This window comes from Oncorhynchus gorbuscha, linkage group LG07 (assembly GCF_021184085.1).
Source record: "Oncorhynchus gorbuscha isolate QuinsamMale2020 ecotype Even-year linkage group LG07, OgorEven_v1.0, whole genome shotgun sequence".
Taxonomy (NCBI): domain Eukaryota; kingdom Metazoa; phylum Chordata; class Actinopteri; order Salmoniformes; family Salmonidae; genus Oncorhynchus; species Oncorhynchus gorbuscha.
In genome coordinates, this window is record NC_060179.1 from 59,836,891 (window position 1) to 59,852,125 (window position 15,235).

Here is a 15,235-nt window from a genome sequence, read left to right on the forward strand (position 1 = left end):
ACCCTTCATTTTAACTAGCTAAATCCTGTGTAATACCTAGTATATACATTGTACTTCGGCAGATATTACATGTATTCTGTGGTGTACTAGTATGTTTATCCTTCCACTTGGATGGTGCTTCCAGAAGCTTTAAAATGAGGCACTATATCTGATCTGTTTTTGTAAACTCAACCAAGTTAACCCTGCAAACTATTACAGACTACAAAGGGAAGCACAGCCGCGAGCTGCCCAGTGACACGAGCCTACCAGAAGTGCTAAATCACTTCTATGCTCGCTTCGAGGCAAGCAACACTGAGGCATGCATGAGAGCATCAACTGTTTCTGACAACTGTGTGATCACACTCTCCGTAGCTGACGTGAGTAAGAACTTTAAACAGGTCAATAGTCACAAGGCTGCGGGGCCAGACAGATTACCAGGACGTGTGCTCCGGCCATGTGCTGACCAACTGGCAGGTGTCTTCACTGACATTTTCAACATGTCCCTGATTGAGTCTGTAATACCAACATGCTTCAAGCAGACCACCATAGTCCCTGTGCCCAAGAACACAAAGGCAACCTACCTAAATGACTACAGACCCAGAGCACTTACATCTGTAGCCATGAAGTGCTTTGAAAGGCTGGTATGGCTCACATCAACACCATTATCCCAGAAACCCTAGACCAACTCCAATTTGCATACCGCCCAAACAGTTCCACAGATGATGCAATCTCTATTGCACTCCACACTGCCCTTTCCCACCTGGACAAAAGGAACACATATGTGAGAATGCTAGTCATTGACTACAGCTCAGCGTTCAACACCATAGCACCCTCAAAGCTCTTCACTAAGCTAAGGAACCTGGGACTAAACACCTCCCTCTGCAACTGGATACTGACTTCCTGACGGGCCGCCCCCCAGGTGGTGAGGGTAGGTAGCAACACATTTGCCACGCATGATCAACTTGGGTTTAACTTGGGTCGTTTTGGGTAGCCTTCCACAACCTTCCCAGAACCAGTTGGGTGAATTGTGGCCCATTCCTCTTGACAGAGCTGGTGTAACTGAGTCAGGTTTGTAGGCCTCCTTGCTCGCATACGCTTTGTCAGTTCTGCCCACACATTTTCTATAAGATTGAGGTCAGGGGCTTTGTGATGGCCACTCCAATACCTTGACTTTGTTGTCCTTAAGCCATTTTGACACAACTTTGGAAGTATGTTTGGGGTCATTGTCCATTTGGAATACCCATTTGCGACCAAGCTTTAACTTTCTGACTGTCATCAGACCAGGGGACATTTCTCCAAAAAGTACGATCCTTGTCCCCATCTTTTTTTTATTGCGGTTTTGGAGCAGTGACTTCTTCCTTGCTTTGACCCAAGTTAAACAATTTAAAAGCAATGCTAGCAAATACTAATTGAGTGTATGTAAACTTCTGACCCACTGGGAATGTGATGAAAGAAATTAAAGCTGAAATAAATCATTCTCTCTACTATTATTCTGACATTTCATATTCTTAAAATAAAGTGGTGATCCTAACTGACCTAAGACAGGGAATTTTTACTCTGATTAAATGTCAGGAATTGTGAAAAACTGAGTTTAAATGTTTTTTGGCTAAGGTGTATGTAAACGTCCAACTTCAAGTGTATATAGTTAACTATGAGCAATTAAAATATACAGTGCCTTCAGAAAGTATTCATACCCCTGGACTTATTCCACATTTAGTTATGTTACAGCATGAACATGAAAACATGTTTTTGAAATTTTTGCACATTTATTGACAATGAAATACAAAAATATATAATTACATATAGTATTCAGACCCCATGTGTCATGCCCTGACCTTAGTTATCTATGTTCTATGTATTATTTGGTCAGGTCAGGGTCTGATGAGGGTGGGTATGTGTGTTTTTTTTTCTAGGGTTTTTGTAATTCAATGGGTTTTTTGTATGTCTAGGTAATGTAGGTCTATGGTGGCCTGAATTGGTTCCCAATCAGAGGCAGTTGTTTATCGTTGTCTCTGATTGGGGATCCTATTTAGGTTGTCATTTGCCATTTTGTTTTTGTGGGTTATTGTCTGTGTAGTAGGATGTCAGCACTCGGTCTATATAGCGTCACGTTTGTTTAGTGTTCTTTATTAAAAGAATAATGTATTCATTTCACGCTGCGCCTTGGTCTCCTCAATACGACAAACGTGACACCGTGTCTTTTTCCACATTTTGTTATAATACAGCCTTATTCTAACTCCCTGATTATTCCCTTAAATGAGGCGTTATTCTGTAACGATGTGCGCTGAGAGTCGGGAAGCAAGTTCAGGGAGAGAGTGTTTTAATAAGTAAACGCAACATAATACAAAACAATAAACACTAACAACACACAGGCAAGAAACAGACACAATAACGCCTGGGGGAAATAACAAAGAGAGTGACATATATAGGAAAGGTTATCAGGGAAGTGATGGAGCCCAGGTGAGTCTGATGACGCGCAGGTGCGCGTAACAATGGTGACAGGTGTGCGCCATAACGAGCAGCCTGGTGACCTAGAGGCCAGAGAGGGAGCACACATAGCACCAGCTGTCGCATAGTAATGAACGTGTTGTGTCGGGATGGCATAGACAGGCAGTTTTTCTCAGCCAGTTTAAATCATGAATCAGCATAATGTTTATGGACGTATACAAATAACTATTAATAGAAAACAGGTAAAACGAAACGAAGTGCAGCTAGTTTGCAATCTTTCCAGCTTCAGTTTGAAGTGGTTGTGTTAACTATGTTGTTGGCTAGCTCCTCTGAACAACAGTATTCTGACTAGAGAGCACATTTTCTATGACAGGTGAAATTGCGCATTGTTATGGATGTATCCAAATAAATGTAATTAGAAAACAGCTTAATCAAATGCAAATGCAGCTCTTTGTTGTTATTCGGGCTGCACTGTTTGACATGACTAAGTTAGCTGTGGTTGGCTAGCTAGCAAGCAAAGGATAGGAACGTTGCCAGCCAGTATGACAATAGAACATTTAGAATGAACAACTGGGTCGCGTCCATAGATACAGAACAAAAAGACTTGGCGACTGGGTCACATGTCTGGCAACCAATAGAACGAAGTACCAGCTGGCTTGGGTAGCAACCCTAGATTTGTGTCAGAACTATATCTTGTGGAAGGGTGAAATTGTATGAATAAATTCATAAAAATAAAGTCTATGAAAATATGTCTATTATTTGAATATGTTGGTAACTTATTGTATAAGTGTCACACCCAGATCTGTTTCACCTGTCTTTGTACTTGTCTCCACCCCCTTCCAGGTGTCGCCCATCTTCCCCAGTGTACTTATAGCTGTGTTCTCTGTTTGTTGCCAGTTCATTTTGTTTCATCAAGCCTACCAGTGGTTTTTCATGTGCTCCTGTCTGTCTCTAGTTCTTGTTTTCTAGCTTTCCTGGTTTTTGACCATTCTACCTGCCTTGACCCTGTGTCTGACTGTCGTTCTGTACCTTGTAATACCACCCTGGTTTATTGACCTCTGCCTGCCTGCCCTTCTGTACCTTTCGGACTCTGCTCTGGACTACTGACCTCTGCCTGCCCTTGACCTGTCATTTGCCTGCTCCCCTGTTTTTGTAATAAACTTTTTGTTACTTGGAAACTGTTTGCATCTGGGTCTTCTCATGAGCCTTGACAAAAAGTGATAATGCCCTCGAAGCTGATGTTTAGAGGATATATTGGCACAGATTGCAAGACTTCGTCTCGGGCCTAACAACACACGTGCCAATGTCCTCCAAACACCGGCTTTTTGGACATTATCACTTAATTATAATCGTATTTCAAGATTAAAGATGTAATCTGTAAGGAAAACAATCACTGTATGATGCAGAAAAGGGAGGAATGTTCTCATAGACGCATCATCTGATGGAACAGACATTGAGAGAAAAGGGACAATGCTTGTATTTTGTAAGTCGCTCTGGATAAGAGCGTCTGCTAAATGACTTAAATGTAAATGTATTTTCCTCATGTCTTATAGTCAAATAATAAAAGCACTAGTGTTGTCAGTATCAGATCTGTTAGCTACTCTAGGCCTAGTAGTAAACCTAGCCCGCTGGTTTTAAAGGCTTTGTGTAGACAAAGGTTTGGGCAATCAATGCACTGCGCACAGATGTCAGTTCAATGCTAAGTTTTGATTTACATTTGGTTGTGTTGTCAACTAATGTGAATTCAACAAAAAATAAATAAAAAATGTCACCATGTCATTGAACTTAGGTAAACAATTGAGTGATTTTTAAAATTCCAATTTCACATTGATTCAACGTCATCACATTGACCCATTTTGGGTTGAAATGTTTTTGGGTTGAAATGTTGGATCAACCTGTTTGAATCAGGTTATCAAGATAGTGTTAAAAAACAGGTCTTTAAATATTGATAATTTATTTAACGAGGCAAGTCAGTTAAGAACAAATGCTTATTTACAATGACGGCCTACCAAAAGGAAAAAGGCCTCCTGTGGGGACGGGGGCTGGGATTAAAAATTAAAAAAATACATTAAAATATAAGGAAAACACACATGACAAGAGAGACAACACTACATAAAGAGACACCAAAGACAACAAAAAAGCAAGGCAGCAACACAGCATGGTAGCAACACAACATGACAACAACATGGTAGCAGCACAAAACATGGTACAAACATTATTGGGCACAGACAACAGCACAAAGGGCAAGAAGGTAGAGACAACAATACATCACAAAGCAGCCACAACTGTCAGTAAAAGTGTCCATTATTGAGTCTTTGAGGGAAGAGAATGAGATTAAACTGTTTGAGTGTTTGTTGCAGCTCGTTCCAGTCGATAGCTGCAGCGAACTGAAAAGATGAGCTTGGGGAACTTTAACAGAATGTGACTGGCAGAACGGGTTTTGTATGTGGAGAATGAGGGCTGCAGTAGACATCTCAGACGGGGGGGGCTGAAAGGGTTTTATAAATAAGCATCGACCAGTTGGTCTTGTGACAGGTATATGGAGATGACCAGTTTACAGGGGAGTATAGAGTGCAGTGATTATTTTTTAGTTATTTTACCTATATTTAACTAGGCAAGTCAGTTAAGAACAAATTCTTATTTACAATGACGGCCTAGGAACAGTGGGTTAACTGCCTTGTTCAGGGGTAGAACAACAGATGTTTACCTTGTCAGCTCGGGGATTCGATCGAGCAACCTTTTGGTTACTGGCCCAACGCTCAAACCACTAGGCTACTTGCCGCCCAAGAAGCCTATAAGGAGCATTGGTGGCAAATCTGATGGATGAATGGTAAAGAACATCTAGCCACTTGAGAGCACCCTTTCCTGCCTTTCTATAAATTACATCTCCATAATCTAGCATGGGTAGGATGGTCATCTGAATCAGGGTTAGTGTGGCAGCTGGGGTGAAAGAAGGACGATTACAATAGAGCAAACAAGTCTACATTTGACTTCAGCCTACAGCTTTGATAGGTGCTGATAGAAGGACAGTGTACTGTCTAGCCATACTCCCAAGTACTTGTATGAGGTGACTACCTCAAGCTCTAAACCCTCAGAGGTAGTAATCACACATGTAGGGAGAGGGGCATTCTTCTTACCAAACCACATGACATTTGTTTTGGAGGTGTTGAAAGTCAGAGGCCAGATAGCTAACCCAACACAGGCTGTAAATGCAATGACTGGCCTGGAGTTAGTCTGAAATGTACCATTATATTCAGTGGTGAAAAAAGTACCCAACTGACATACTTGAGTAAAAGTAAAGATACCTTAATAGAAATTGACTCAACTAAAAGTGAAAGTCGTCCTGTAAAATACTATTTTGAGTAAAAGTATGTGGTTTTAAATATACTTAACTGTTAAAAGTAAAAGTATAAATAACTTCAAAGTCAAATATTAAGCAAACCAGACGGCACAATTTATTTGTTTTTTAAAATGTATTTTCAGATTTCCAGGGGCACGCTCCAACACTTAGACCGAATTTACAAACTAAGCGTGTGTTTAGCTAGTCTGCCAAATCAGAAGCAGTCGGGATGACCTTGAGAAGTGTGAATTAGACCCTTTCTTGTCCTACTAAGCATTCAAAATGTAACGAGTACTTTTGGGTGTCAGAGAAAATGTATGGAGTAAAAAGTATATAATTTTGTTTAGGAATGCAGTGAAATAAAAGTTCCAAAAATATAAATAGTAAAGTACAGCTATCCTAAAAAAAACTACTTAAGTAGTAATTCCAAGTATTTGTATTTAAGTACTTTACACCACTGATTATATTTCACGTGGTAAGCAAACTACGTTCATGCCTTTTCACCCAATAAATCGACTTACACAGACATTAACGTTACCTTTAAGTAGATTGTTTTGGTTACCTCATCCTCTCTTGCTCACGTGGTTAGCTACTGCTTGATAATTGATTGATGGAACAATCCAGCCAATGGTTAGGAAACTGTGGTTTTGGCAGAGGGAACCGATTAGTCAGGAGTAAAAGATCCTGCCCCCAGAGCCAAATCATGGTTTTACTTACAAATATCTTCCTACAAATGTACAAAACGTTCTACATGATAACAGTGACAGAACTTCCGAGCGCACGCAGATTCAAAATCTTCAAGTGTATTTTTGATTCACAGCATAATTCATAGTCGTAAACGGATTTGCAATCATTCTGAAAATAAATTACGCTTGCAATTCTTGAATGTGTTCAAATGTCAAGTAACAAGTTTGCGTCACACATCATGATACAAATTTACGAAATTAAATTACACATTTGCGAAATTCCAAACACAAACTCACGTAGTTCTGTCATTATATCCCATACTTAAATCCCTAGAGAGCAAGTGACCCGCAGGATTAACACACATGCAGGCCAGCTGGACCTCAGACTGGGCCATACAATTAAACAGATACACACACATGCAGAGTTGGAGGTGGGGACCTTTCTCTCGGACTCCATTTACATGACAGTCTCACAGGGAGGGCTCATTACAGAGATAGTTGTCACATGACTGTGTGTGTAGCGAGTGAATGTGCGACGCATATCAATACCAAGTATGTATTACTGCGAGACATTCATGTCATATACAATGTCAATGAAATAAATATTTCTATCAATGTTTCCTATAAAAATCACAGACAAATAAATGTAATTCACACGGACAAGTGTATTGGTCAAATGAAAAGACAACATTAACAATCACCCACAAAACAACATATGAGGTCATATATTCTAATTATGGTTAGGCTAAACATTGAAATATCCAATAGAAGCAATGTTTAAAGTTAGAGCAAAAGTTAATTGATCTGCTGCCATCTACAGGACGCAATGCAAAATGCAATAACATCAGAGGCCATGTCCATGTGGCAAAGGCTTCTAAATTGCCCCTATGGGTTAGATTTCATTGTATTATGCCATAATACACTATACATTATATTGTCCTTCTTTAATATTCTTCTTCTCTCTTCCTTTCCTTCTACTGCATCTGTTCTGCCATGGCAGAGTCCTTCACTCCAGCAGCAACCACAGCAAAGAAGAAAGAGGGAAAGAAGGAGCGGAGGTAGAGAGCGACCCAGGGGATGGGATGGGCCAGCAAAACCTCTTTCTTCTTCCTGCTCACCGTTCGCATTATCTCATTGGCCAGATCGGCCGGGCGCACGCCAACTGAGGAGAGAAGGAGCAAGCCACAATTTAGCATAACATAACAGGGTTTGATCAAAAAATTTCAAAATATTAAAACATAACGACAACAACTGAACACCTCAGAATAATCATAATGAATATGCATTTTTTGTTACTCACTCAATATATGCTATATTGCCTAATGATTTAGTCAGAAAATCATTATAGACTCAAGTCTATAAATGTGTATATGTGTAAGTCTGTACTCATATACTGCCCGCCCTCATTCTGCTTGGAAGTCATTAGGTGTACATGCATATGTTTGCAGACACTAGACAGAGAGAGCTGTATGTACTCACATGTAGACAGGCCCTGAGGTTTAGTCTGAGGGGTGGAGGGTAGAGCTGCGTTGATGAAGGTGTGGCTGATAGTGCTTACTATTATCCCATACTCCTCCACCTCCGCTCGCAGGCAGTCAAAGAACGCCTGCACCGCATGCTTTGAGGCCGAGTCTGAAATAACACATGCACACACACACACACACACACATAAACAGGACGTGACTCACCCATTGCTGAGGCTCATTCCATACGTTGCAGAAGAGATACTGTGCCTAATCATTATCTTGAACTGTACTGTTCAGGAATCCTGTGCATCAGACTGTGAGAACTACAAATCCTTCTTTGAAAGTGCAACAGGTTTTTTATCTCATACGAGGTGTTTGAAATGCAACAGGGGAATATGTAATGCATTCATACAGGAGGTTCTGAAGGGGATAGCCAGTCTGCCCTGGATGCTGTTGACCAATAGAATGTGACCAGACCTCCTAGACATCATAGCTGGAAGGACACCTGCAACATCAATAAATCAATAACCGAATCAATCACTTGCAACACAACATGTTTTTTCCTCCTGTGAAAAGTCCTTCATACCTTTGGCCAAGGTGCTGGGTCCAAAGTAGTTGATGTCCATGATGTTCCTGTCCAGCTCCAGTGAGACCGTATGTACGGGGGCCTTCAGCTTCATGCTGCTGTTACACACCAGGATGTCCACACAGCCGTAGCACTCCACCACCTCATTCACCACCTCAGGCATACTGTCCATGTCACTGAAGTCCAGCAGCACCAGCTTGGGAGGGAACGTCTGAGCAGAGGAGAGAGGGATGCAAAAGAAAAGGACATATGTATGAGAGAAGGAAGGACAGGGATTTTATACTGTTACGCAGACTTTTACAGTAAGCAATACAATAGCAAAATGGGTGTGAGGGTCTGAAGACAGCCAGCACTAAAGTATGTGGTTGTGCTAAAAAGAAAGGATGATTTAACCGCTAACTCAAACTTCAACCTCCTCTTACACATTTACATTTGTCACTAACACTCCAAATAGCGATGTCTTTGCTCATCATCATAGCGCCCTTTTCTAGTGTTCATGTTGGTGACATCTGTTATTTTTCCATGAACACACCACTGCTCTGCCCTGTGCAGGAGAGATACCCAGAGGACAGTGCACTGTCAGAGGGGATATCCTGCCATTGTCTGCCACCAGAAGAGGAACCAGGAGCGGTGACTGCCGAGACAACTGGCGAGCACAAAACTATGATAATAACTAACTGGAACTTTCCTTTTGCTCAAGGGCGCCTATTAGTGTTACTCACCACTCTGGGGTCAGCCCCGCTGGTCAATGTGTCGTACAGAGACTCCATCTTGTCCCAGCTGGCCCCACACAGAATCAGCCTGGCACCACCCTTATGGAAGTGATGAGCACACTCTGGAGAGGGAGAGAGGAGCGGGTGAGAAAGATAGAGAGAGGGATGGATTTAGTCAACGGTGGCATTTACCCAGTCCTCTGTTTCAGAATTGAACAACATTACATTGTTGGCTATACGGTCAGAACATTAGACATTCTTCGCAGGCTATTTTTGAATCCCCATTTGAATTGAGATTGAATTACAAATAAGAATATAAAATCCTCACCACTTCCCACTCCGGACACAGCATCAGTGATGACCACCACTTTGTTCTTGACCATGGACTTGGACATGTACTGGATGATCTCGTTGTAGATGTAGTAGATCCCAGCAGCCACCACGATCAGCATGGGCAGCACCATCACAGTGGGGAGCACCATCTTCTGCAGGAGAGAGAGAGGGGGGAGAAGGAGAGAGATAGGGAGGCCATCAGTAAATTGTGTATTTCAGTCCGTGGTTTGTGATGTACGGTATTTTAAGTTCCAATCATGTGTCTGTATCATTGACAAACAGAAATCATATCTCAACGTAATGTTATCAAATAACAAAATATTTCAACTGGAGTAAACGCAGTGTAACAAGATTTATACTTTTGAGGAATGAACCTGGGACTATGGAAGAATGCTGCTGTTGCCCAGATCAGCTGTCTACCACGGGACAACATTAAACACCTCTTCCTATAAAAACGTAAAAGATGTAAATGAGGATGACAGAGAAATGTGAGGGTCACGTTTCAGCACGTAGAGGCAGTCTTATGGGTTTGACGCTGAACCCTTCCCGAGGACAGCTGTGCCACTTCCAAGCCTAGGCTCTTGGTATAGATCTACAAGGATTGGATCGGTGCAAGCACATGGCGAAGACACCACTTAACCCCCTAGAGAGCAAACACTTCTACTTTACTCCTCACACTGACAATATGACTAAAGTATAGCCACACCAGTAGCCATAATCATGTCAAGTAGCTGTAGACAAAAGACTATACACAGAACATTTCCCCCCTCTGATCCATGTATATCCATCTATCCCCTGTGCATGTGAGCATTCAGGGATTTGCAGGGTGAGTCTGGTAGCACTGCTGACAAGTGTGGCCATATAAAGAGTGTCTGAGGAAGACAGCTAAATATAGTCTGGGCCAGACCAACCTGCCTGTCACCACTAAATGCCTTGCACTGTGTCACCTCCAGGATAGTCACTGGATATGCCAGCAAATGTGGACACAAACATAGCCTACTGTAGGCTATGACCTTACCCGCCTTATACAGTAAGAAATATAACTTATCGTAACACCAATTCTCATAGGCAAAAGGGATATTTGAGCTCTGTATGCAGGCACCACAGGCACACAACAGCACAGTCAAGGCATTGGTAGCTTGACAAGACCTAGGGATCTGTCTGGGTTATCACCTGGTTAACAAATAGACGGCTACAGCACACACACAAACAAATACACACACACTTAATCTGGGTTATTCTCGGATCACTTACAGCGTGCGTAAGGAGCTAATCTTCTGTTGTTCTCCAGGTTCAGTTAGATAACCGAGAAGTATCCCTTCTCTCGCCCTCTCTATGCCTCTATCGCGCCGTCCATTCACACAACTCCCCTCTGTGTTTCTGCCGGACCCACTGCTTAGGTGTGGGAGCGGGTTGCTTATAATAGCATGTGGCGGAATCAGCCATTAATACTCCTATGTGGTGCCCATAGGATCTTAGACATGCCACCATGTTGCCAAAACGAATGGGGACAATTGGTGTGTCCCCCCCAATATACTTAAAATAGGACCCTGGTGAACTGGCTGTGGCAAAGCTAGAGATTAATATAAAAAACAGAAGAGGAATTTGACCAACCAGTAGCAATATGTAGTCATTCAGCAGGTTAGGAATAGATTACATAAAGGTTACAAATTAATCCCGCTTACAATAAAGGTTTGTATCTTAAAATGGTTAAATATTTGTAAGTGTATTATCTCTGTCTAACAGAGTTAACACAACAAAATAATGAGCCATGTTTTCAGAATATAACATTTTAAAATGTTATAGACACATTTCATGGGAACGTTGCAAGAACATTTGTTGTCAGGACATTTGTTGTCAGGATGGTCCCAAAGAAACGTTCCCCAACAAAAGATTCTAAAATGGAGTAAATAGCCCCTCCCCCATCAATCTAAACACATACCCCATAATTCCAAAGTAAACAGTTTTTTTTAAATGTTAGCAATAAAAATATAAAATAAATGGAAATATGACATTTACGTAAGTATTCAGGCCCTTTACTCAGTACTTTGTTGAAGTTCCTTTGGCAGCGATTACAGCCTCGAGTCTTCTTGGGTATGGCGCTACAAGCTTGGCACAACTGTATTTGAGGAGTTTCTTCCATTCTTCTCTGTAGATCCTCTCAAGCTCTGTCAGGTTGGATTGAGAGTGTCACTGTACAGCTATTTTCAGGCAAACTGTTATGCAGGTGAGTGAGGACCCAAAAGCAACTTAACAGAAACAGAGTTTATTCGAGTCCAAAACAGAAAACGACAAATCCTGAATCCATAACAGAAATCCTCTAGTCTGTAGAGGGGAAGGACAGGAGAAGCGGCCACAGACTGCAGGTCGCTGGGTCGCAGGCCGTAGCTGACAGAGACACCTGCTCACAAGCAGCATCTGATGAAGGCAAAAACACGACAGGACGGAACAAGAACACAGTACAGCAAACAAGGATCCGACAAGGACAGAAGCGGAAACAGAGGGAGAAATAGGGACTCTAATCAGAGGGCAAAATAGGGGACAGGTGTGAAAGAGTAAACGAGGTAGTTAGGAGAATGAGGAACAGCTGGGAGCAGGAACGGAACGATAGAGAGAGAGAGAGAGAGAGAGAGAGAGAGAGAGAGAGAGAGAGAGAGAGAGAGAGAGAGAGAGAGAGAGAGAGAGAGAGAGAGAGAGAGAGAGAGAGAGAGAGAGAGAGGGAAAGAACCTAATAAGACCAGCAGGGGGAAACGAATAGAAGAGAAAGCACAGGGACAAGACATGACAATCTATGACAAAACATGACACAAACTCCAAGTGGGCTGTCATGTGCATTTTTACTGAGGAATGACTTCCATCTAGCGACTCTACCATAAAGGCATGATTGGTGAAGTGCTGCAGAGATGGTTTTCCTTCTGGAAGGTTCTCCCATCTCCACAGAGTTACTCTGGAACTCAGTCAGAGGGTCACCTCCCTGACCAAGGTCCTTCACCCCTGATTGTGTGTAGATTGATGAGGAAACGTTTAAAATAAAAAAATCAATTTTAGAATAAAGTTGTAATGTAGCAAAATGTGGAAAAAGTCAAGAGGTCTGAATACTTTCCGAATGCACTGTAAATGATTACATTGTGCATGTTAATTTATACAGTAATTATTAACACGTCCTCACCTGGGATTTGAACTCTGAACCCCAGTTCATGACATTCAGATCTTCCTGCTACGCCACCATGTCTGTTAACAGTTAATTTGACCATTCTGTCATCATTGATTTGATTTACTTATTAATATATTACTTATGGAGTAATATAATGAGTTACTATTTTTAAATATTTTAATATTATTCATTTATTTTTCAAATAAACCGTATATTACTTTCAGAAGCATATCTCTACCACCTTGATATATAAATAAAGCCTTGTCTCATGCTAATGGTTTTCATGCTTTAGGCTAACCCTTTTCCCAATAGGCTATCCTAAAGACTATGGCAGTTGTGTTACCCCCGCTTTGAACCTTTTCCTTGTGGAAATGGTCCCATTATTTTGAGTTAATCGAGGAGAAAGAATTGTAGTCAAATACAAACTCTGAAAAAGCATCTGGAGGTTGTGCACAAAGGCACAAAGCTCTTCAACAAAGTTCCAGAAATGCGTAAAAGAGACGAAATCTATACATATTGTGATAATAAACAATATTTCCAAGTGTTCTAATGAAATATCCAGATAAACAATGAAAATGTTGGATAAATGCAATCAAAATGGCAATGACAACCTATTTATAGCTTAGAATGTAAGAGTAGGGTGACTCCCCTAGCGGGTCTCAAACCCAGGCCACCAGCACCAATGATGAACACCCTAACCACTGAACCAATAAGGGCTATCTCTAAGGCATGTGTTTATTGGCCCAGTATAGTTAGGCCCTGTCCAGAAGCATAAACCCTCCTCCCTAGGCACTTGTGTGGATCTGAAACAATTTGATCGGTGTAAGCAATTAGGGTGAGTGCACTTTGAAGTTAATCTCATCTCTGTTGAAAGTACACTTAAGAAAATATCTTATTGATCATAGTGATTCAGGAATATCATTAGACAGTTGTACAGAAAGCCCTTAAATTGCTGAAACAAATAAATAAAATCAATGATTAGAATAGTCCGATTAACTCATATGTGACACGGACATGGTGGCATAACCTTGAAGATTGAAGTACAGTGAATCAAGAGGTTGTGAGCTCAATTCCCAGTTTACTGTATACATGCACAATGTAATCATACACTAACTAACCAAAAGTATGTGGACACTTGCTCATAGAACATCTCATTCCAAAATCATGGCCCGTAATATGGAGTTGGTCCCGCCTTTGCTGCTATAACAGCCTCCACTCTTCTGGGAAGGCTTTCCACTAGATGTTGGAACATTGCGGTGGGGACTTTCTTCCATTCAGCCACAAGAGCATTACTGATGTCAGGCACTGATGTTGGGCCATTAGCCCTGGCTCACAGTCGGTGTTCCAATTCATCCCAAAGATGTTTGATGGGGTTGAGGTCAGGGCTCTGCGCAGGCCAGTCAAGTTCTTCCACACCGATCTCAACCAACCATTTCTTTATGGACCTTGCTTTCTGCACAGGGTCATTGTCATGCTGAAACAGGAAAGGGCCTTCCCAAAATGTTGCCCCAAAGTTGAAAGCATAGAATTGTCTAGAATATCACTGTATGCTGTAGCTTTAAAATGTCTCTTCACTGGAACTAAGGGGCCTAGCCCAAACCATGAAAAGCTGCACACTAATGTCACTGCATGATTGTATCAGGTTTTCTAACGTGTTAGTTTTATCACTGTAGCTATGTTGATTATGATGTTACTTTAGCTAATATGGTGACAATGATATAAGTTCTGTGTAGCGGTTATGATATGGTTTGGCTTGGAAAGTTTTTTTTCGCCTGGTCACATACTGCTGATGAGTTGTACATTAAAGTCCACAAGCGAAAAGAAAAGGTGAGAGGAGGAGAGTGCATAGATGTGAGAAGGAATTACAACGTGGCTGCTATAAAAGTGAACTGTTTGCACGTGATCAGGGGTGTATTCATTCTGCCGATTCTGTTGAAAAACATTGCTTGAAACAGAAGCAAACGGAACAAAACAGGGATAAACATACCTGAATTTGTCCAAACTAAACTCTTGTTTGCAAATGTTGGACTAGTGATTACTCCCTTTATCAGCTAGATGCAGGCAAGAGTGTGCAAGGCTCTATTGCATGTGTCTCTATGTCATCTCAAATTTCTCGACTTGTGTGCACCTACATTGTAAACTTTCATTCATAAGCTAGGTTGTAGCAACCTCATGATGGGTATAGGGAAAATTCAAGTATCATGTAGTAGCCTAAACCCATCACCTTTACATTGAACTGGGTGAATGGAATATGAATGCCATGTTCTTCCTCATCTTAAAAGGCACTGACCGCCACTGGTTTTGAATACATGTTTAATTCCTCAAAAAACATTTGGATCAGCAAAGGGCATTTTCTCGACAGTTTACAAGTGTCACGCCCTGGCCTTAGTATTCTGTGTTTTCGTTAGTATTTTGGTGAGGCCAGGGTGTGACATGGGGATTTATGTGGTTTGTTTTGTCTGGGGTTGTTGGTAGGTATGGGATTGTGGTTAGAGTAGTACTCTAGTTAAGTCTATGGTTGCCTAGAGTG

The 15,235-nt window shown here is 41.5% G+C and overlaps 1 protein-coding gene across 1 annotated transcript; it reads right to left on the bottom strand.

Annotated features, from left to right (window-relative positions):
* Positions 1–7,098: 7,098 nt before the first annotated feature.
* Positions 7,099–10,963, bottom strand: dhrs7cb (dehydrogenase/reductase (SDR family) member 7Cb). Its single transcript, XM_046356990.1, has 7 exons — positions 10,806–10,963; positions 9,547–9,703; positions 9,228–9,340; positions 8,506–8,716; positions 8,332–8,424; positions 7,933–8,085; positions 7,099–7,615 (listed from the first exon to the last, which is right to left on the bottom strand). Exons 2-7 carry the CDS (start codon positions 9,698–9,700, stop codon positions 7,428–7,430), a joined length of 912 nt encoding a protein of 303 aa, XP_046212946.1. The 5' UTR covers positions 9,701–9,703; positions 10,806–10,963; the 3' UTR covers positions 7,099–7,427.
* Between the last annotated feature and the right edge of the window lie 4,272 nt (positions 10,964–15,235).

Coding starts and splice junctions, on each gene's coding strand:
- dhrs7cb (XM_046356990.1), bottom strand. CDS start 9,700: ATGGTGCTCCCCACTGTGATGGTGCTGCCCATGCTGATCGTGGTGGCT. Junction 8,425..8,505: donor ACCCAGCACCTTGGCCAAAG/GTATGAAGGACT, acceptor TTGATGTTGCAG/GTGTCCTTCCAGCTATGATG. Junction 7,616..7,932: donor ACCTCAGGGCCTGTCTACAT/GTGAGTACATAC, acceptor TTCTCTCCTCAG/TTGGCGTGCGCCCGGCCGAT.